General features: G+C 36.3%; 1 protein-coding gene across 2 annotated transcripts in view; it reads left to right on the top strand.

The window, feature by feature from the left end:
* Window positions 1–18,961, top strand: part of DSP (desmoplakin) — a 49,441-nt gene extending 30,480 nt beyond the window's left edge. The window contains exons 13-24 of one of the 2 annotated variants that reach the window (XM_001377941.5): window positions 744–870; window positions 2,511–2,712; window positions 3,127–3,353; window positions 6,057–6,223; window positions 6,909–7,047; window positions 7,490–7,683; window positions 8,314–8,476; window positions 8,829–8,912; window positions 9,321–9,428; window positions 10,102–10,200; window positions 11,508–13,802; window positions 14,956–18,961. In XM_001377941.5, coding sequence (XP_001377978.1) covers window positions 744–870; window positions 2,511–2,712; window positions 3,127–3,353; window positions 6,057–6,223; window positions 6,909–7,047; window positions 7,490–7,683; window positions 8,314–8,476; window positions 8,829–8,912; window positions 9,321–9,428; window positions 10,102–10,200; window positions 11,508–13,802; window positions 14,956–18,177 — 7,027 coding nt within the window. In that variant the 3' untranslated portion in view covers window positions 18,178–18,961. The remainder of the gene's footprint in view (window positions 1–743; window positions 871–2,510; window positions 2,713–3,126; window positions 3,354–6,056; window positions 6,224–6,908; window positions 7,048–7,489; window positions 7,684–8,313; window positions 8,477–8,828; window positions 8,913–9,320; window positions 9,429–10,101; window positions 10,201–11,507; window positions 13,803–14,955) is intronic. The other variant, XM_007487987.3, reaches the window with a different exon arrangement.
* Window positions 18,962–20,989: the final 2,028 nt, after the last annotated feature.

Here is a 20,989-nt window from a genome sequence, read left to right on the forward strand (position 1 = left end):
TGATCCAGTGGCCCTTCTTAAATGGTGTTTCTGGGAGGAGCTAGCCCATTAAAGGAAACAATCCCAGGGATGGAGGATTTCCAGTACGTGAATTTCAGGACAGGAGTGAGCATGGTAGAAAAATTCCAGAGTGTAGCCTGGAGAGGAATGAGGGTACATGTGCAGTATTCACTTTGATCCAATAAAAGAATGCACATACAGCACTATGTAAACTGGGAATGATATATAAATGTCAACTGCTCTCATTATTTGCGTTCTCCGTGATGGACAGTACAGTATCTTGTACACAATAGCTATTTAACAGATGTTGTTTTGTAGCATTGAAGTTATGGCAAAATTTTAATCTGCTGTTGGCTTCTCTTTGCTGTTTGGAATATATTTCAAGGTCATGTTTTCCCATTGCCAATTAGGAAAATCTGTTGACCAAAATATACATATACAAATACAGATATATCACATATTTCAAATAAAATTGGATTATCCATGCAATGGGTCAACTCCATTAGCATGGATAATTTGATCATTTATATGGCCAAATCCAGTTTAAAAAATTTAAATATTGTCACATTTCCTATTTTGTATAAGATGACATATTTTTGAAAAGTAAACTTCTATTTCACTTTCCAATATAATTTTTATTTGCATCTTACTACATGGTCAGCTATAAGTTATTCCCTCACTTTCTCTGTTGCTATGAAATTTGAAAGTTTAATTTTAAATCTCTTTCCTTTTAATTCTTGTAGGATTGAGCAGTATTATGAAGCTATTTTGGCTCTGTGGAATCAGTTATATATCAATATGAAGAGTCTGGTGTCTTGGCATTACTGTATGATTGATATTGAGAAGATCAGGGCCATGACCATTGCTAAGGTATGTACTTTGGGAGACTGGAATTGGGCCCCAACCCTTTCAAGAGATTACCCATTTTATCAGGCTTGTTGGAGAGCTATGTAAGCCAGTGGATCAGGGTAGATGCAGAAATCTAAGTATATTCTTTATGGGATCTAGGCAACCTGGTACTTATGACAATAGAGAGCTTTAACATAAAGTAATCTGATGAGCTTGAAGTACTAATAGAAAGAGTTTAAAGGCACTCATCTCTGTTATTTTATTATTAAAACCATTGTGCTTGTTGTCCTAAAATTGTTAGGAGACAGGTCAGATGTCTTTTGAGGACTAAATGTTTGGATTCTAAAGTTGTTAACTGACTGACCAAAACAAAGAGTGATTGTAGAATTCTTATTTTTAAAAATATTTTATTAATATCATTAATTTTTATTTCATTTATATTTTTCAATAAATCTCTCTTCTCCCCAATTCATAATACCATTTTCTATAACCAAGAACACAAAAGGGGGGAAAAAAAGTAGTCTAGCAAACTAACCAATACATCATCTAAATCCAACATTATATATATACCAAGTTCCATACCCATGATTTACACTCCCCACCACCTCACCATAGCAAAGCAGGAAGGGAGATGCACCACTCATGTCTCTTTGGGGGGGGGGTCAAACTTTATTATTTTAATTTTTTTAATTTTCCAGTTTTCAATTTTATTTGCTTAATTATTTTTCTTTTCATTTATATCATTGTAGACATTGTGCTTCCTTGGATCCTCTTCATCTTGTATCACTTTTTATATCCTCCTATGCTTCTCTGTACTAATCAGATTCATTTCTTAGATCATAACAGTATTCCATTACAAACATGTACCACAACTTAGCCATTCTCCTATTGGATGGGCATCTGATTTTTTTGCTACTTAAAAAAGTGCTTCCTGATTTTGGAATTTTTCTTTTTGTCATTTTATTCCTTGAGGTATAATCCTAGTGGTAGGATCTCTGGGTCAAAGGATAAGGACATTTTTTTTCCTTAACATAATTTCAAATTGTTTTTCAGAATAGTTGGACCAATTCATGGCTCTACCAGTATTGTGCCTGTCTCTCCACAATCATTCCAATATTAACTATTTCTGACTTTTGTCATTGTTGCCATTTTGCAGGGTATGAGAGGAAACTTTAGAGTTTTTTTGCCTTGCTTTTTCTCTTATTAGTTATGCCTGAGAATAATTATTGTTAATAGTTTGCAATTCTTTTGAGAATCATTTGTTCTTATCCTTCGGCTACTTGTCTTTTGGTCTTATCCATTTGTCTCAGTTCCCTACACATCTTGGATCCTTATCAAATAGAGTTGAAGCAATGATTCCCTTATCTCTAACCTCACTGACCATTTCTTATCCTACATGATTAATTGTGAGATTCTTTAAGAAACATCCAAAGCATTGTGTAGGGTAATAATTGTTCCTTAGGATCAGTTTTATCCACAGAATAAACTCTAGATCACAAAGGACCTCCTTTAAGTAGGCTGAACATACAAAACAAGTGGCCCCTCAGTCATAACTCAAGTGGGGCTGCTTTTTAGCAGTCTCTTTTTTCACTTGGCTGCATGGTAGAGTTGACCATACACTTTATTGCTTGTTTAACAACTTCTTCCTGTTTTTCTTTCAGCTGAAAACAATGCGCCAGGAAGATTACATGAAGACAATATCTGATCTTGAGTTACATTACCAAGAATTCATCAGGAATAGCCAGGGCTCAGAGATGTTTGGAGATGATGACAAACGGAAAATACAGTCTCAGTTTACTGATGCTCAGAAACACTATCAGACCTTGGTTATACAGCTCCCAGGTCACCACCAGCATCAGACAGGTTGGTATTTTTTCTCTCCATGGATTAAATAGTCTGTTCGCAAATGAAATATCTTGAATATCTTAGCCTCTTGGACTCTTGAACTTATTTGGGGACTTTGAAAACTTCTTTGAAAAGATTTTTTTCCAAAAATATTTTTATATATCAATCTCAAAATCAGGCTCTTTTCACTAGCAAAGAGCAGTGGATGTTATGAAGCAAAAAATAAAATCCAGCTGCATCATTGGCTCATGGATTTCGCTTCCTATTTATTTATGTGATGAAAACCAAAGGTTTTTCATTTCTCTTTGCTGGAGAAGGGAAGGAAGAAGTCCCATGATGAAGATATACTTACTTTCTTCAAGTGATTTTATTACTTTTCCCCTCCTCAGAAACGCTTAACGTTTTTAATTCCATGATTTTTTTTTCTTTAAGTCACTGAAGTCACTCATGTTGGCAGTTGCAAAGAGCCAATACAAAACCAAAACCAAGTTATTGAAATCAATAGAGAAAATGACAAGCAAGAAACATGGATACTGCTGGAACTTCAGAAGGTCCGTCGGCAGATAGAGCACTGTGAGAACAGAATGACTATTAAAAATATCCTTCAAGCTGACCAAGGCTCTTCCCACCACATCACAGTGAAAATAAATGAACTAAAGGTATGTGTTGGTTAAATTATATTAAACATTTGTCTTAAATGTTCTGATGAATTCTACTTGTGTTTAGGCTTATTCACAGACCAGGCAGGTCAAGTTTAAGTGATTTTAGTTTTTAAAAAATCATAATTTTGATCTCATCTTAGCTTTGTGTAGGAGGTGGTTTGCATTTTTTTTCTGAAGTACTGAGAAGAAAGAAAAATGTTACAATAAAACTTTTTGTAGAACTGTTCTCTATATTAAATTGCCAGTTGCAGAAAACAATTGGTCTGCAAAACCTGGTAAGCATAATAAAATAGTGGAATTTAGTGCTATTCAAAATGAATGGTTATTTCTTTCAATTATTATTTCATTATTTCAACCACTAATAGATCATCCTGTCACTTCTTCCTTTTATTTGTAGCCTGTTAGGTTTATAAGATGCTAAAGAGGCAAAAGCTCTCTTCTACTCCTTTCCAATCAGTAAATAAAAGTGTGTGTGTGTGTGTGTGTGTGTGTGTGTGTGTGTGTGTGTGTGTAAGTAAGTGTGTAACAAATCTTTGTGTTATGGGGAGAGCAAAGATGTATAATTTGGTCCTTCCCCATAATATAAGACATGCATAAAAACAGACTGAAGGTTGTAGGGCAATATTTAATAAGTTGCGATAGAGAAATGGGAACAATAAGAGCTGACAGGGCATGGAGAAAGGGCAGGTCATTTGGGGCTAGGTTGACCAGGAAAAGCATTGTGGAAGAGGGAAGATTCAAGATAGCTCTTTTAATGAGAGTTGGGATTCAAATAGAGAAGATGGAGAAGGGCATTCTGAGAAGGAGATAGTACAATATTTTCCAACTTGACCCCATTGTAGAATACTCTAATTATTCAGACATATATACTCTGGCTATGCAGATAGTAGGAGAGAGAGGAAAAATAACTAAGCCTCCTTTTCAATTAACACCATCACTCAGCTAGATGGTTTAGTGGATAGAATGTTGGAGTTGGGAAAAAATGAGTTTAAGTCCTGCCTCTGACCGTTACTAGATGTGTGATCCTGAGTAAGTCACTAAACTCTCAGCCTCAGTTTCCTCATGTGTGAAATAGGGATAATAATAGAATCTACCTCACAGGGTTGCTGTGAGGATCAAAAGATATATAATGTATGTAAATGCTTTGCAAACCTTTAAGCACTATATACATGTTAATAATAATTACTATCATTATTAATCTTTATTCTATAGAGTCATTTAGGTAGGGAGAGGGGCTCCATATTAGGAACATTAAATGTCTTACACTGTTCATGAATTGCTTTATGACAGGCTATACAGGAAGGTCATACCCTATTTTAAGGTATATGGTTTGGGGTATATCTGGTTGTAGGGTACATATACTGTGTACCCTTGTATTCATGAGAGCTACATTTTCTTTTCTTTCATTTTATGAAGCCACACAAGGTTATCCCCTGTGTTATTGTACCAGTTCGGATTTGGAGGGCAAAATGGGAAAAATGACATTTTCTAAGTGCCAACCATAATTTATTAATAGAATTAATTTATTCAAAAGAATCATTTTTCCTTTTTCATGTTCCTCAGTTCCTGGGATGGTCTAATTTATGAGAAAGTTGGGATGTTTTCCTCCAAAAAATGCTTGTTATCTAAATTAAAAATAGCAGTCCTTTTGTCATCTAATAAAGATGTCAAATTGCTGTTTCTGAAGAAATCAGTACACTTTTGTCAAATGTGATTCCTGTTTCTGAATTCTGAATTCACTTAATATTACTAGTGGTTTTGAGGCTAGATCTCTCGCCTTTTTTACATTGCTACTTTTCTAGGCATAATGTTATTTTTTGCTGACTAAAATGTACTGTTTAGAAATGCCCTCACTCTTTGGTTGTACTGTAAATTGTAGTTTTATTGTTTAGAGGTCTGCTTTCCATTTCTTGGTCAAAATAATACTTGGCGTCTTTAAGCTTTAGTAGCTTAAAATTCCACTATTCTATATTAATCACATTCCCATTTAAGATTGACAGAATCACTTTTTATACACTTTTTCTTTTGGTCTTAATAGCTTTGTGAAGTAGATACTACAGGTATGAGGAAACTCAAACTCAGAAAGTGTGACTGACTTGCCTATGGTCAGATAACAAGTAAATTTGTCAAGAGGCAGGATTCAGATTAAGTCTTTGCTGATACCCTTTCCAGAACCATTTATAGATATACCATCATGTATATGCCACAGATCTTTACTATGTCCATTTAGCTATCAATGTATTCACCATTCTCAGCACCATCTTGGAAAAACTAGAAAACAGAGCTGTGTTAAGTCCATAGTACTTAAATATGTCTTAGTGTTGTGCAAAAGTTTATACTACCCATCTGGATTCTCTTATTCCAGATCTGTAGGGCACACTTCACAAATGAGGAAATTCAGATTGTGATTGTGACTTGTATATGGGCACAAAGCTAGTGATGGAAATGAGATTAGAACCAGCGTCTTCCAACTCAACTCAAAGCTTCATTGCATTAGTATAACCTCAATTATCTGTAGACCAACACATTTACATGCTACTTTTTATAGTTTTCTGGAAGAAAAGAGATTACAAAATCAACTCTTTCTCTTATTGAATGAATAATATTCAGTGAACTTTCTTTGAAACAAAGATGGGACAAAAACCAGATATAGACACATGAGATATTAACATGGGCATTCCTTCCTTCTTTTTTTGACAGAGTGTACAGAATGATTCACAAGCAATTGCTGAAGTCCTCAACCAGCTCAAAGATATGTTAGCTAACTTCAGAGGTTCTGAAAAATACTGTTATTTGCAGAATGAGATATATGGGCTGTTCCAGAAACTAGAAAACATCAATGGTGTTACAGATGGCTACTTAAATAGGTAAAGAACACGAATTCCATTAATTTACTAGTCCGAGATGTCTTCCTTTTCCAAAATATTCTTTTAACTGTTCTCATTAAATTCTTATTTGCTTCTATGTGTAGCCATTCTCTTTTTTGTTTTTTTAATAGAGGTTTATTTAACATTCCTTAGTATCTTCTGATCATATTTTCAACTTTTTTATTTTTAATTTCTAATGCATCTTGGGAAAAGCCCTCTGACATGCTTCAAGGATTAGGCTTCCTAATTCTTCCTGTGAATATTATATATTAGGTTGAATCATTATAGAGGGAAAAAAAGAATTTAGTGCCTATGTAGTTTGCAAATTGTGTAAAATTTGTTTTTTCCTCCCCATTACATTTCTTATGTATAGTCGGGGAACAATGGAGTATATTGGAAAGAGCTCTAAAGATAGAATTGGGAATAGATTTAGGTTCAAGTTTATGATTCCCTAATTGCAGACTGGGTGACCTTGAGCAAGGCACATCATCTCTGAGCCCCAAATTCCTTATCCACTTCCTGTGCCTAAAAATACTTGTATGATTAAAATAAGAATAAATATAAGTAAAAGTGCTTCATAAACTATAAAGCATTATATAAATTCAACTTTTAGTGATGGTGTAAAGACTGTTCACCATTAAATTGTTTTGTTCCAGACTGATTTTAGCTCTTTTGCTTATTACAGCCTATGCTCAGTGAGAGGACTGCTTCAGGCTATTCTCCAGACAGAAGACACGCTGAAAGTGTATGAATCCCGACTCACTGAAGAGGAAACTGTTTGCCTAGACCTTGATAAAGTGGAGGCTTACCGTTGTGGACTAAAGGTATTTGGTTCTGCTCTATGGAAATGACAAAGGCCCAATGCCGAATTTATAAATGTGCATATGTGTGTGTATATATATAATTATATACTACATAATAAATATGTATATGTACAAATATATCTATGTACATATATGTGTGTGTGTATATTTAAGTATAAATATACACACAGAGAAAGATAATAGAGGTAACTTCAGTAGGTTTCCATATTTTTTTAAGACCATTGGATTCATTTGATCATATTGTCAATTCATTACAGTAGATGGCCTTAGGAAAGAAAAATTAGGAGACTAAATTATTTGAAGTTTTGAGGTATTGGCACAATTGCAAGATTTTTAGAAAGATAATTTTTTAAAAAATTGCTCCATTTGATTTTGTCATTAATGTTCAACAGCGTGGAGGTGAAGGAAGAGATTCACCATTACTCAACTTGTTTTCTTCCAGAAAATAAAAAATGATTTGAACTTGAAGAAGTCATTGTTGGCTACCATGAAGACTGAATTACAGAAAGCACAGCAGATCCACTCCCAGACTTCCCAGCAGTATCCACTTTGTGATTTGGACCTTGGAAAGTTCAGTGACAAAGTCAGCCAGTTGTCAGACCGTTGGCAAAGGATAGATAAACAGATAGATTTCAGGTTGGTTCAGCTTCCTTATAATACCTCCTCCTATTTTGTGTTGTTCTTGAGATATTATCATCCTGAAAATGATGGTTTTAAAAAAAAAGATTCTGCTTTGTGAATGAAATGAGTAAATAGATGCTGAAAATATTTGCTTATTTGTTAGTTTCCTTTCTGTGGCCAGTTTCTTGAAATGGTAAGAAGGGAAGCCACCATAAACAAATATATGTCTAGACAATAAGATCCATGAGGGTTGGGATCCTTTCCTGTCCATGTTTTATATCTCTACTATTTAGCCTAGAACCAGGTACAAAACAGTTGGTTAATCATTGTTTATTGAATAGAATAGAATTGAATGCCATACTTTAGCCTAAAATGACATAAGCCTTTTTCTCCCTCCTGCCTAAATTGATCTAATGCTTGGGAAGACATAATCACTCTCATGCCATGAGATATCACTCAGCATGCCCCAAGTTCTGAGTCTGACTATTGGGACATAACAGGAAACCTGTATAGTTTCTTCCCAAAGCTTGTCTAAATGAAATCTAATGCTAATTCTGTATCTTACTCAAAAGTTATTGGAATTATAACTTAAGAGGCATTTTAATGAGGAATCTTAAAAAATTTAATTATTTCTCTTCTGATCAGATTATGGGATTTAGAGAAACAAATTAAGCAGCTGAGAAATTACCGTGATAATTATCAAGCATTCTGCAAGTGGATTTATGATGCCAAACGTCGCCAGGATTCTTTGGAATCCATGAAATTTGGAGATTCCTGTACAGTCATGAAATTTTTGAATGAACAGAAGGTACATTTTGATGTAATAGTTTTAATCAGTCATCTATTATGGCAGGAGTTAGGGTTCAGGATATTTTATTTGGTTTGAAATAGTAAACCTTTTTATTTGTATTTGTATTTTTAATGTAATTAAAAGATCTTAGGGCAAAATCAGTTGATATAACTTCAAAGAAGTACAAATATCTACTGTGTAAAACATTCTTTCAAGTAAATACTGTAATTCTGAAAATACTAGTAAGAATAGGGTCCAAATGACTTGTTAACTGGAGTACTATTACTTCCTTGGCCACTAATTAGGAAGGCTAGAGAAAGATGGCATCTATTTCAAAATTGCCTCATATTTATTTATTTTTCTTATATAGGCCTTGCACAATGAAATATCTGGTAAACGAGATAAATCAGAAGAAGTACAGAAGATTGCAGAACTCTGTGCACATTCCATTAAGGTATGCTGTTCTTTATGACCATTTTGGTATTTCATTAAGAATGTTAGTCCTGCTACATTTACTTATATATTTAACATATATAAGGTTCTTAGGATAGAGATTGTGGCTTTTATTTGTTCTTTATAGTAGAGAGAAAATTATAAATGTTTATTCATAAACTTGGATACATTTTTCATTGTCTGTTTCCTCGGGAATTATTCAATTTTATTTTGTACACTTTAGAATGAATATGTACTACTTATGAGTAAGCAATGTCATTTCACTTATTTCCATGCTTAGGACCTCATACATTGCCTCTCTTTTGCATTGATTCCTAAGGATGCAAATTGTTAAGGAAATTTAGAACCAAATTATTTTTCAGAGATCCTTCAGAAATTTGTTTCTCTTAACTTTTTTTTTTTCTTTTAGGATTATGAACTTCAGCTTGCCTCATATACTTCAGGACTAGAAACTCTGCTCAATATACCTATAAAGAGAACTATGGTTCAATCCCCTTCAGGGGTCATCCTGCAAGAGGTTTATAATAATCTTTAAAATTTATTACATTAAATTGGGGATGTTTTATAAACAAAGCATGACACATTTATTGCTTTTGCTAATACTTGACTCCTTTAATGTAAATTAACTCCTTTTGTGTAAATCATTTCAGCTAAGCTTGAATCTATCATTCATAATATTGCTATCTTTGAAAAAATATATTTAAATTGTAGTCATAGGAAAGAGTTGAGTAGGCTGTTCAGGGAGACTGGAATCAATGATAATTGGATTGAATCTCTCTTCCTTAAAATCTTAAAGAACATATGTACGAATGCGGACAGTGTAGGAATTCTTGTGCCATAAACCACTTTGGCAGATCTGGTGACAGTTATGGACCCCATCTAGGAATAATGTTTTTAAAGAAATAAAATATGTAGAATTAGAAAAAAAAGCAATTATATCAAAATACAGTTTATGAACCCCATTAAGAACTAGTTTAGCAAAAGCAACCTATGGGGTACAGGGCTATATTATTTGATCCTTAATGGTTCTCTTATAGCCTTTTATTTTTCTACATTTCTTGATTATTGGACTAGTATGCTTACTGTTCTAAAAATTAAAATATGTTATTATTTCAGAAGGCATACTGGTAAACTTTTTTTGTAAGGCTCTTTGGAATATGATGTTTTGTTTTGTTTCCCCTCCGCTTAAGGCTGCAGAAATTCATGCTCGGTACATAGAACTACTTACAAGATCTGGAGACTATTACAGATTCCTGAGTGAAATGTTGAAGAGTTTAGATGACCTAAAGGTAATTTGTTTGGGTGACTTAATACAAATAAGAAAACACAGTAGAACTGTTTAGGGAATTGGATATGCCATGAGTAAAGCCATCTATTCCCCCCAAATGCAGCCAAATATGTAAAGTCTGATAACATTCAGTTCACCTATTAGATAGATGTTAATCTTGTGCTCTTGCACCAGGGTTATAAAGGATATATTACATTTTTTTTATTACTGGTCAAATTTTGGTTGCCTTAAAATACTATTAAGTAGCTGTGTGACCCTGAGCAAGTCACTTAACCCCAACTGCCTAACCCTTACTGCTCTTAATCTCTTAGAATCAATACTAGGATTTTAGAAAAAATAATGCTATTAATACAAATTTTAAAAAATTTGACTTCATGTTATTGATCTCTTTAAAATTCATGGTCAGCATATACTGACTAACAAATTCTTCTTATTGAGTATGTATATAATACATTTCCTTTATTGCTTAGTGATTTTTATCTGCAATGGTAAAGGAAGTTCCTCCCTCTCAAGAGTTCCCTGTCTCAATGAATTCACAGGTCTGCAAATGGATAGCTTTGAAAGTGAAAGAGCAAGTAGTGCCAGAATGGTGTGTGTGCTCTCATTGGCAATCCTTGTGTTCTGTATTCTAATATGCTCATATTATTTATGAGCTCCTTGAGGGCAGAGACTATCTTTTGTCTCTTTTTGTATCCCCAGCACTTAGCACTAGGCCTGGCCTATTAGTAGGCACTTAATAAATGTTGATTGTCTGCTAAGTTCAGAATTTAAAAAGAATGAATTTACCCCTTCCCCAAGTAAGCAAGATTTTGCTTATCAAAAGTGTGACCAATAGTTAATAGTGAAACATTTTTATCACTAAGATAAAACAAAAAACAAAGACACAATTTTCAAAAATCTTTATCTTATAATTTAAAACTACCTGAATGGCTGGAATTCAAAAGAGAAATCTTTACAATGTCAGCTATTGTACATAGCAGTATTATTATTGGTATAAGGAGCTCTTGGTGAGGAAACTGCCTCAACAGAAGCAGATCAGCAACTTTTCAATAATTTCCACTCTGAGAGCGTTGCCAGAAGACCATAAGAAATGAATGGACTTGCCAAGGTGCCACAGTTAGTAGGTGTCAGAGGTGGGATTTGGTTCCTGGTCTTCCTGACTCTGAGACCAGCTCCTTAACCACTGTTCTATGATGTGCCTATGCACACGTATATGTATGCACACACACACACACACACACACACACACACACATCCTGTGTTATGAAAGCAATTACTTCAACATGTTTTGTACTTTCAATCCAACAGCTGAAAAACACCAAAATTGAAGTTTTGGAAGAAGAACTTCGTCTTGCTAGAGATGCCAATTCCGAAAACTGCAATAAGAACAAATTCTTGGATCAGAACCTGCAAAAATACCAGGCAGAGTGCTCCCAATTCAGAGCAAAACTTGTGAGCCTAGAGGAGCTGAAGAGACAAGCCGAGCTGGATGGAAAATCAGCTAAACAAAACCTAGATAAGTGCTATGGGCAGATAAAAGAGCTCAATGAGAAGATCACAAGACTCACTTATGAGATTGAAGATGAAAAGAGGAAAAGAAAGACTGTGGAGGACAGATTTGACCAACAGAAAAATGACTATGACCAGCTGCAGAAAGCAAGGCAATGCGAAAAGGAAAACCTTGGGTGGCAAAGATTAGAATCTGAAAAGACCATCAAGGAGAAGGAGTACGAGATAGAAAGGTTGAGGGTTCTTCTTCAAGAGGAGGGCGCCCGGAAGAGGGAATATGAAAATGAGCTGGCAAAGGTAAGAAACCACTATAATGAGGAGATGAGTAATTTAAGGAACAAGTATGAGACAGAAATTAATATTACGAAGACCACAATCAAGGAAATATCCATGCAAAAGGAAGATGATACCAAAGGTCTCAAAAACCAGGTTGATCGACTCTCGAGAGAAAACCGAGATTTGAAGGATGAAATTGTCAGGCTGAATGACAGCATTTTGCAGACTACAGAGCAGAGGAGGCGTGCAGAAGAAAATGCCATTCAACAAAAAGCGTGTGGGTCTGAACTGATGCAAAAAAAGCAGCAGCTAGAAATAGAGCTTAAACAGGTGATTCAGCAGCGCTCAGAGGACAATACCAGGCACAAGCAGTCCCTTGAGGAGGCTGCAAAGACTATTCAGGATAAGAATAAAGAGATAGAAAGACTAAAAACTGAGTATCAGGAAGAGGCTAAGCGCCGCTGGGACTATGAGAATGAGCTAGGTAAGGTAAGAAACAATTATGATGAGGAAATTATTAGCTTAAAGAACCAGTTTGAAACAGAGATAAACATCACCAAGACCACAATCCACCAGCTTACCAAACAAAAAGAAGAGGACACGAGTGGCTACAGAACTCAGATAGATAACCTAACGAGAGAAAACAGGAGTTTGTCAGAGGAAATTAAGAGACTGAAGAACACTTTGACTCAGACCACAGAGAATCTTAGAAGAGTAGAAGAAAATGTTCAGCAGCAAAAGGCAACTGGCTCTGAGATGTCTCAGAGGAAACAGCAGCTAGAGTTTGAGCTGAAGCAGGTCACTCAAATGCGCTCAGAAGAGAGCATGAGATATAAGCAGTCACTTGATGATGCTGCCAAAACCATTCAGGATAAAAACAAGGAACTTGAAAGACTCAAAAAGTTGATAGAAACTGAAACAAATCAAAGAAAATGCCTGGAGGAGGAAAACTCAAAATTACAAAGAACACAGTATGATCTGCAGAAAGCAAACAGTAATGCCACAGAAACAATAAGCAAACTGAAGATTCATGAACAGGAGCTGACACGCCTGAGAATTGACTATGAAAGAATTTCTCAGGAGAGAACAATAAAGGACCAAGATATTTCAAGGTTCCAAAGTTCTCTAAAAGACCTCCAATTCCAGAAACAGAAAGTAGAAGATGAATTGAACAGACTGAAGAAAACAGCTTCTGATGAATGTTCCAAGAGGAAGAAGCTGGAAGATGAACTGGAGTCCATGAGGAGATCTTTGAAAGAGCAAGCAATCAAAATCACCAACCTGACACAGCAGCTAGAGCAAGCATCCATTACCAAGAAGAGAAGTGAAGATGACCTCAGACAGCAAAGGGATGTGTTGGATGGGCACGTGAGAGAGAAGCAGAGAACTCAGGAGGAGTTGAGAAAACTGGCATCAGAAGTTGAAGCTCTGAGAAGGCAGTTGGTTCAGGAACAAGAAAATGTCAAACAGGCTCACCTGAGAAATGAGCACTTCCAGAAGGCAATTGAAGACAAAAGCAGAAGTCTGAATGAAAGTAAGATAGAAATAGAGAGACTACAATCTCTCACAGAGAACCTGACCAAAGAACATTTGATGCTAGAGGAGGAGTTGCGGAACCTGAGACTGGAATATGATGATCTTCGAAGAGGAAAGAGTGAAGCTGATTGTGATAAAAATGCTACTATCTCTGACCTAAGAAGCCAACTGCAAATCAGCACCAACCGAACCTTGGAACTACAGGGGCTGATTAATGATTTACAGAGAGAAAGGGAAAATTTGAGACAGGAAATTGAAAAATTCCAAAAGCAGGCTATAGAGGTATTCACAAATATTTGATCATGGCTTTACTGTTTCTCAAATAATTCATTCAAATAGTCTTCTAACCTTAATCAGTCTTTCATTGTTCCAACTAATTCTTTGCTTATTTGCTGGGCTTCGACTCTTATCATAACCTGGAAAACTGCTTTACAAAATCTTTTGGCACTGTTTGTCTTTATGTCCTGAATCTTTGCCAAAATTCAATATGTGCGATTTAATGCATGTAGCTCCTTTTGGAGTCCTCAAGAGCAGGTGGGATATTTGGGGTCATTTCCTATGAAGGCAGGACTATATCTGCCTTGCTTTATATTTTAGACAAGAACTTTATTTGAACATGTGCCTTATTATATATTTAGAGGAACTTTAACACATATATGTTTATTTTCACATTTGCTTGAATTAAAATTATCCTCTCAACAAAGCTGTTTTCTATGCAGGTTTTTAATCCTTTTTCTCTTCTTGCTTATTGATTACTGTCTTCTTTTCACCACTTCCCAGCATGTTGCTTTTCTGCATGTCAATTTTAATGTTTCTGGTTTTTTGGTTGGATTTGCCTACTTTAACACCTAATTTAAAATTTTTGATTTCTTTAACTTCTAATATATTTGACTTCCGTAGACAATATTTGTGTGGGAGTAGAACTGTGTCTATATCGGTGAAAGTATATATAATATATATGCATATATATACTCATATATATGGCAATATGCAAATACTGTAAACCTTAAAATTTCTTAGACTTATAAATGTTGAAAATCCAACATTTATAAGTCTAAGAAATTTTAAGGTTTACAATACAAAGTATTTACATTGCTGTATTAAACATTTTAGAATAAATAGGCATGATCAGCTTTAACTAGATTAAAGTTTCTTAAATGCAAATAAAAGGGAAAGGTAAGGTAGTTAGGGTTACAACTTCCTCATTTCCTTTGAGGAGATAAGAATGGTAAGTATGAAGCAATAGATGTTGGGTGGCAATGGAAAAACTATGAAAAAATAAATATGTAGAATAAAAAGCTAAAAATAAACTGAGGACACAGATTGGAAGGGAAAAGGCATGCACATCTAAAATGAAAATGTTAGAACCAAAGAGGTTTAATTATCAGAGATAATCAATTCTGTTCTTTCATTTGTTTTTATTTTTTAATTTTAGGCATCTAATAGGATTCATGAATCCAAGAATCAATGCAGTCAAGTTGTACAAGAAAGGGAGAGCCTGCTAGTAAAAATCAAAGTCCTGGAACAAGACAAGGCACGACTGCAAAGGTTAGAAGATGAGCTGAATCGTGCAAAAGCAACATTGGAGTCAGAGATTAGGGTGAAACAACGACTGGAGAATGAGAAACAGCAAATTCAAAATGACTTAAATCAGTGGAAAAGTCAGTATTCCCGCAAGGAAGAGGCTATGAGAAAGTTTGAATCTGAAAGAGAAAAGAGTGAGAGAGAGAAGAACTGCCTAAGAAGTGAGATTGAAAGGTTGCAAGCCGAGATCAAGAGGATTGAGGACAGATGCAGGCGAAAACTGGAAGATTCTACCAGGGAAACCCAGTCACAGATGGAATCAGAACGTTGTAGAATGCAGAGAGAGATTGATAGGCTTAAACAGCGTCCATATGGATCTCATAGGGAGACACAGACTGAAGAGGAATGGTCTGTTGACCCCTCAAAACTGATATTTGATGGGCTGAGGAAAAAGGTGACAGCAATGCAGCTCTACGAATGTCAACTGATAGACAAAAGCACTTTGGATAAACTGTTGAGGGGGAAAAAGTCTGTAGAAGAAGTTGCTTCTGAAATCCAACCTTTCCTTCGTGGAGCAGGTGCTATTGCTGGGGCTTCTGCTTCCCCTAAAGAAAAATATTCTTTGGTGGAGGCCAAGAGGAAGAAACTCATTACTCCAGAATCCACAGTCATGCTCCTCGAGGCCCAGGCAGCTACAGGAGGTGTGATTGACCCCCACAGGAATGAGAAGCTGACTGTTGACAACGCCATTGCTCGGGACCTCATTGACTTTGATGACCGGCAGCAGATCTATACCGCAGAAAAGGCTGTTACTGGCTTTGATGATCCATTTTCGGGCAAGACAGTATCTGTTTCTGAAGCTATCAAGAAAAATCTAATTGATAGAGAAACAGGAATGCGCCTACTAGAAGCTCAGATTGCCTCCGGGGGTGTGATAGATCCAATTAACAGTGTCTTTTTGCCCAAAGATGTTGCCTTATCCCGTGGGCTAATTGACCGAGACTTGTATAGGTCCCTAAATGATCCTCGAGACAGTCAGAAAAACTTTGTGGATCCCATCAACAAAAAGAAGGTCAGTTACGTGCAGCTGAGAGAAAGATGTAGAATCGAACCCCACACTGGCTTGCTTTTACTGCTCGTCCAGAAGAGGAGCATGTCATTCCAAGGTATCAGGCAACCTGTCACAGTCACTGAACTGGTGGATTCTGGAATTTTACGGCCATCCACTGTAAATGAACTGGAATCAGGCCAGATTTCCTATGATGAGGTTGGTGAGAGAATTAAGGATTTCCTCCAGGGTTCCAGCTGTATAGCAGGCATCTACAATGAGACCACAAAACAAAAGCTTGGCATTTATGAGGCCATGAAAATTGGTTTGGTCAGACCTGGTACTGCCCTGGAACTTCTAGAAGCTCAAGCAGCCACCGGTTTTATTGTGGATCCTGTCAGCAACCTGAGGCTACCAGTGGAAGAAGCCCACAAAAGAGGGTTAGTGGGCATTGAATTTAAAGAGAAACTCCTGTCAGCTGAACGGGCAGTTACTGGGTATAAAGATCCAGAAACAGGAAACATCATCTCCTTGTTCCAAGCCATGAACAAAGAGCTTATTGAGAAGGGTCATGGAATTCGTTTATTGGAGGCTCAGATTGCAACAGGTGGAATCATTGACCCCAAAGAGAGCCATCGTTTACCAGTTGACATGGCTTACAAGAGGGGTTATTTTAATGAAGAGTTGAATGAAATCTTGTCAGACCCCAGCGATGACACAAAGGGATTTTTTGATCCCAACACAGAAGAAAATCTCACCTACTTGCAATTGAAAGAAAGATGCATGAAGGATGAGGAAACGGGACTCTGTCTTTTGCCCTTAAAAGAAAAGAAGAAACCAATACAGACATCACAAAAGAATACACTTAGGAAACGCAGAGTAGTCATAGTAGACCCAGAAACCAACAAGGAAATGTCTGTTCAAGAGGCTTACAAGAAGGGTCTTATTGATTATGACACTTTTGTAGAACTCTGTGAGCAAGAGTGTGAGTGGGAAGAAATAACCATCACTGGATCAGATGGTTCCACCAGGGTAGTCCTAGTTGACAGAAAAACAGGCAGTCAGTATGATATTCAAGATGCTATTGACAAGGGCTTTGTTGACAGAAAATTCTTTGATCAGTACCGCTCTGGCAGCCTTAGCCTCACACAATTTGCTGATATGATTTCCTTAAAAAATGGCGGCAGCAGTGTTGGCAGTGGTAGTGGTGGAGATGATGTTTTCAGTAGCACTCGACATGATTCTATAACTAAGACCTCCAGTATTTCTAGCATCAGAAATTTGACCATCCGGAGCAGTTCTTTGTCTGACCCATTAGAGGAGACGAGCCCCATTGCCGCCATCTTTGACACAGAAAACTTAGAAAAAATTTCCATTACAGAAGGTATAGAGAGAGGAATTGTAGATAGCATCACAGGTCAGAGGCTGCTGGAAGCTCAAGCCTGTACAGGAGGCATCATCAATCCCACCACAGGTCAGAGGCTTTCACTACAAGATGCAGTCTCCCAGGGCCTCATTGACCAAGATATGGCCACCAGACTGAAGCCAGCACAGAAAGCATTCATTGGTTTTGAAGGTGTGAAGGGCAAGAAGAAGATGTCAGCAGCAGAGGCAGTTAAGGAGAAATGGCTACCCTATGAGGCAGGTCAACGTTTTCTGGAATTCCAGTACCTCACTGGAGGCCTTGTTGATCCAGAGGTTCATGGAAGAATAAGTTCTGAAGAAGCTATCAGAAAAGGGCTAATCGATGGCCGAGGAGCTCAGAGGCTTCATGACACTAGCAACTATGCCAAGATCTTGACCTGCCCCAAAACCAAACTGAAAATATCTTACAAAGATGCCATGAATCGGTCCATGGTGGAGGACATCACTGGGTTACGTCTGCTGGAAGCAGCTTTAGTTTCGTCCAAGGGTTTGCCAAGCCCTTATAATGTATCTTCTGCTCCAGGGTCCCGTTCAGGGTCTCGATCTGGATCACGTTCTGGTTCGCGCAGTGGATCCAGGAGAGGAAGCTTCGATGCATCTGGGAATTCGTCATACTCTTCTTATTCCTACACATTCAGCAGTAGCTCTATTGGGCATTAGTAATCAGTTGGCAGTAGTTGCTAGATCTTGTCTTTATATGAAACTACACTTTTATTAAATAAAAAGTTAAAAAAGAAAAAGAAAGCATATCTGTAGTGGTGAGAATATAGTTTGCTTTTATGGTGATGGCCTACTAGAAAATGAAGCCTTGTTTAAATCAAATAGTGAAGCCTTTCCCTGGCTACATATCTTCTCCGCTTATCTCGAACATAATTTGCTTTGGGTATACTGTATAGGTAGTAGTAATCATTTGTAAGAATATCACAAATTAGGAGTTTAGAGTAATTTTTTTTCCTTTTGCTTCCCATTTAAAATTTTGAGTCATTTCTGAAAAAGGGATTGTTATTGTTGCATATACCTTACACTGCTACTCATCTTAGGAATAAAAAAAGTAAACTGATAAGATTATTAAATATCGCAGTTTATTCCATCGTTTATCTAAATTTTTTCAATTTATTGAGTAAAGACCTCTAACCTGAACATACTGACAATTGCAAAATAAAATTAAAAAAAATAGCCCAAGCACTGTGGAATGTTTTCTATATTTTTCAGTATGGGCTCTGACCCTAAAATGAGATACTTTGAGTTTTTTGTCACATGTATTTGGGTGTACTTTAAATATATTTGTTACTGCTGTAACTCGACAGGAAGTGCATGATTATCAGTAGTCTTTGCTTTTTGTTAGCTCACTTGAAGTCTGTTAATCTTGTCTTTTCCCATGTAATCTTAAAAAGGGGTCTGCAGAAAGTTTGCTATTCTGGCAATAAACTTTTGAACTTTTAAAGTGTTTTGTATTTTCATTTAAAAAAACTCATCATACACCTAAGGAAAATTAAAAGCTTTTTGTTCACTTAAAATATATCTAAAAGTGAACTATTTAGAAAAATGATTAGTGATTTCTGTTCTTTCTCTCTGAAAGCTTATCTTTTATTAGAGTCCAGCCTTTTAAAGGTAAAAGCTCATATAGTAACATTTCACAACCAGGTGATTTTTTTTGAGGTTAATATTAAAAGGAAGCTGGGAAGGGAAGAAGTATTTATTAATTACAATGTGCCAGACATTGCATTAAGTGCTTCCTATCTCATATGATAAATCATAATAACTCTGTGAGGTAGATGGTATGTTTTCCCCATTTTACAGTTGAGGAAACTGGAAACAGAGAATTTTTCCTGGTGTTACACAACTGTTAAAGTGTTGGAAGCTGGATTTGAACCTGAGTCTTCTTGATTACAGGCCTTGATTACAGGATAGATTACTCTATCCCTGTGCCATCTAGCTGCCATAGAGGGGAAATATTTGGTACAGATGGTAGAGCACAAAAGGGATGAGAAGGATTTTAATGCTCTTTCATTGTTGATTTTATAAATGGGAAGATAATTTATTTAAGTAGGGAATTCTTATTGAATAGTAATACTTTATAGTAATAAGTATTTTCACCTGAAGAATTTTAAGACTTTCTAAATTGTATACTAATTTCTCAGAATATCTATTTTAAATATATTCTGGTGTAACCGTTAAAATATGGTTTTCCAAGACTGTGAATTGCCAAACTGTAAAGATAATTTTTAGTGTCTTGATTTATATTAAAAATAAGTGGGAAAATTCACAAATATGAAAATACCCAAGTCAGCTGGGTTTTATGGAGATTTTAATTAATACAAATGAAGGAATTAAGGGAAGAGAGAGAGAGAGAGAAAGAGAAAATAGAAAGGGCCTAGGCCATTTGGCCTAGGCCTAAGCCTTAAGGGAGAGAGAGAGAGAGAGAGAGAGAGAGAGCCAGTCTTTATCACTCACCACAAGATCATCCCAAGCAAGCTCCAATCCTTCACTGAAATTCTCAACTCCTGAACTGAGCTCAGAGACCCAATTCAGCTTCCAAACTGAACTGAATTCTCCTTTTAAAGAAATTTTCTCTTATTTCACCTCCTCTAAATTTTCACATCTACCAATTACAGTAGACACTTTTCCCCAGGACTGCCCATTCTTAGTTCTCACCACTCTTTAGTTCTCATCTTCTCTGGGTACTTCACACCTCTTTTGTTAAAAGCTTGCCTTTTGTAAGTTGCTTGACCTTTTAGTGATTAATTTAGCCTTTATAGGTACTTAGTACCCTTTTGTATTAGATCTAAAAATAGACAACCTAGCTTAAGGTTTTTGCTTCACTTTAAGTATAAGTTGGGGACTTTCATTGTTCCATCAGGAGTTTACAATTTTATTTTCCCCTAAGGCACTGTCTAAGTAGGGTGGAGTAATTTTTAAAAGTTCTCAATACATTCCTGACCAGTACCTCCATTGTTAAAAATGGGGAATAGCTTAATCAAATCTTCTGAAGCAGAGTCTGAGCAGTTTTAAGATTCACACTGGGCAAGAGGGAACAAGTTGTATTTCTTTCAATTAAAAAAAAAAGTCCTTTGATAAATAACTCCAAGTGATTGGACTCTTTTAGGTCTTTTCAATTTCTGTTGCCTACTCAGGGGTATGGATTAGTTTTTACTGACATAGGCAGCAGGGAAAAAAAAAGAATGCTTTCTCTCCTACCTCCACCCCACACCAACCCGACAACAATCTAAATCTGGCCTTCCCCAAGCAAGCAGCTATTTGTAATTTGTCTTATAATTATGTGTGTTTATAGAATCATGAATTTTGAGTTGTAGAGACTTTGACAGCTTATCTACTGCAGTGGTGTCAAATTAAAGTACACATAAAGGTCTTTGCAGGCCACATGACCTCATAGGCTTTAGCACATCAGACCCTTCTGTCTACCACTATTTCCCGAAGTTTGTCCAAACTTATGTTCTTGCAGGCCACATAG

This window comes from Monodelphis domestica, chromosome 3 (assembly GCF_027887165.1).
Source record: "Monodelphis domestica isolate mMonDom1 chromosome 3, mMonDom1.pri, whole genome shotgun sequence".
NCBI classification, from domain to species: Eukaryota; Metazoa; Chordata; class Mammalia; order Didelphimorphia; family Didelphidae; genus Monodelphis; species Monodelphis domestica.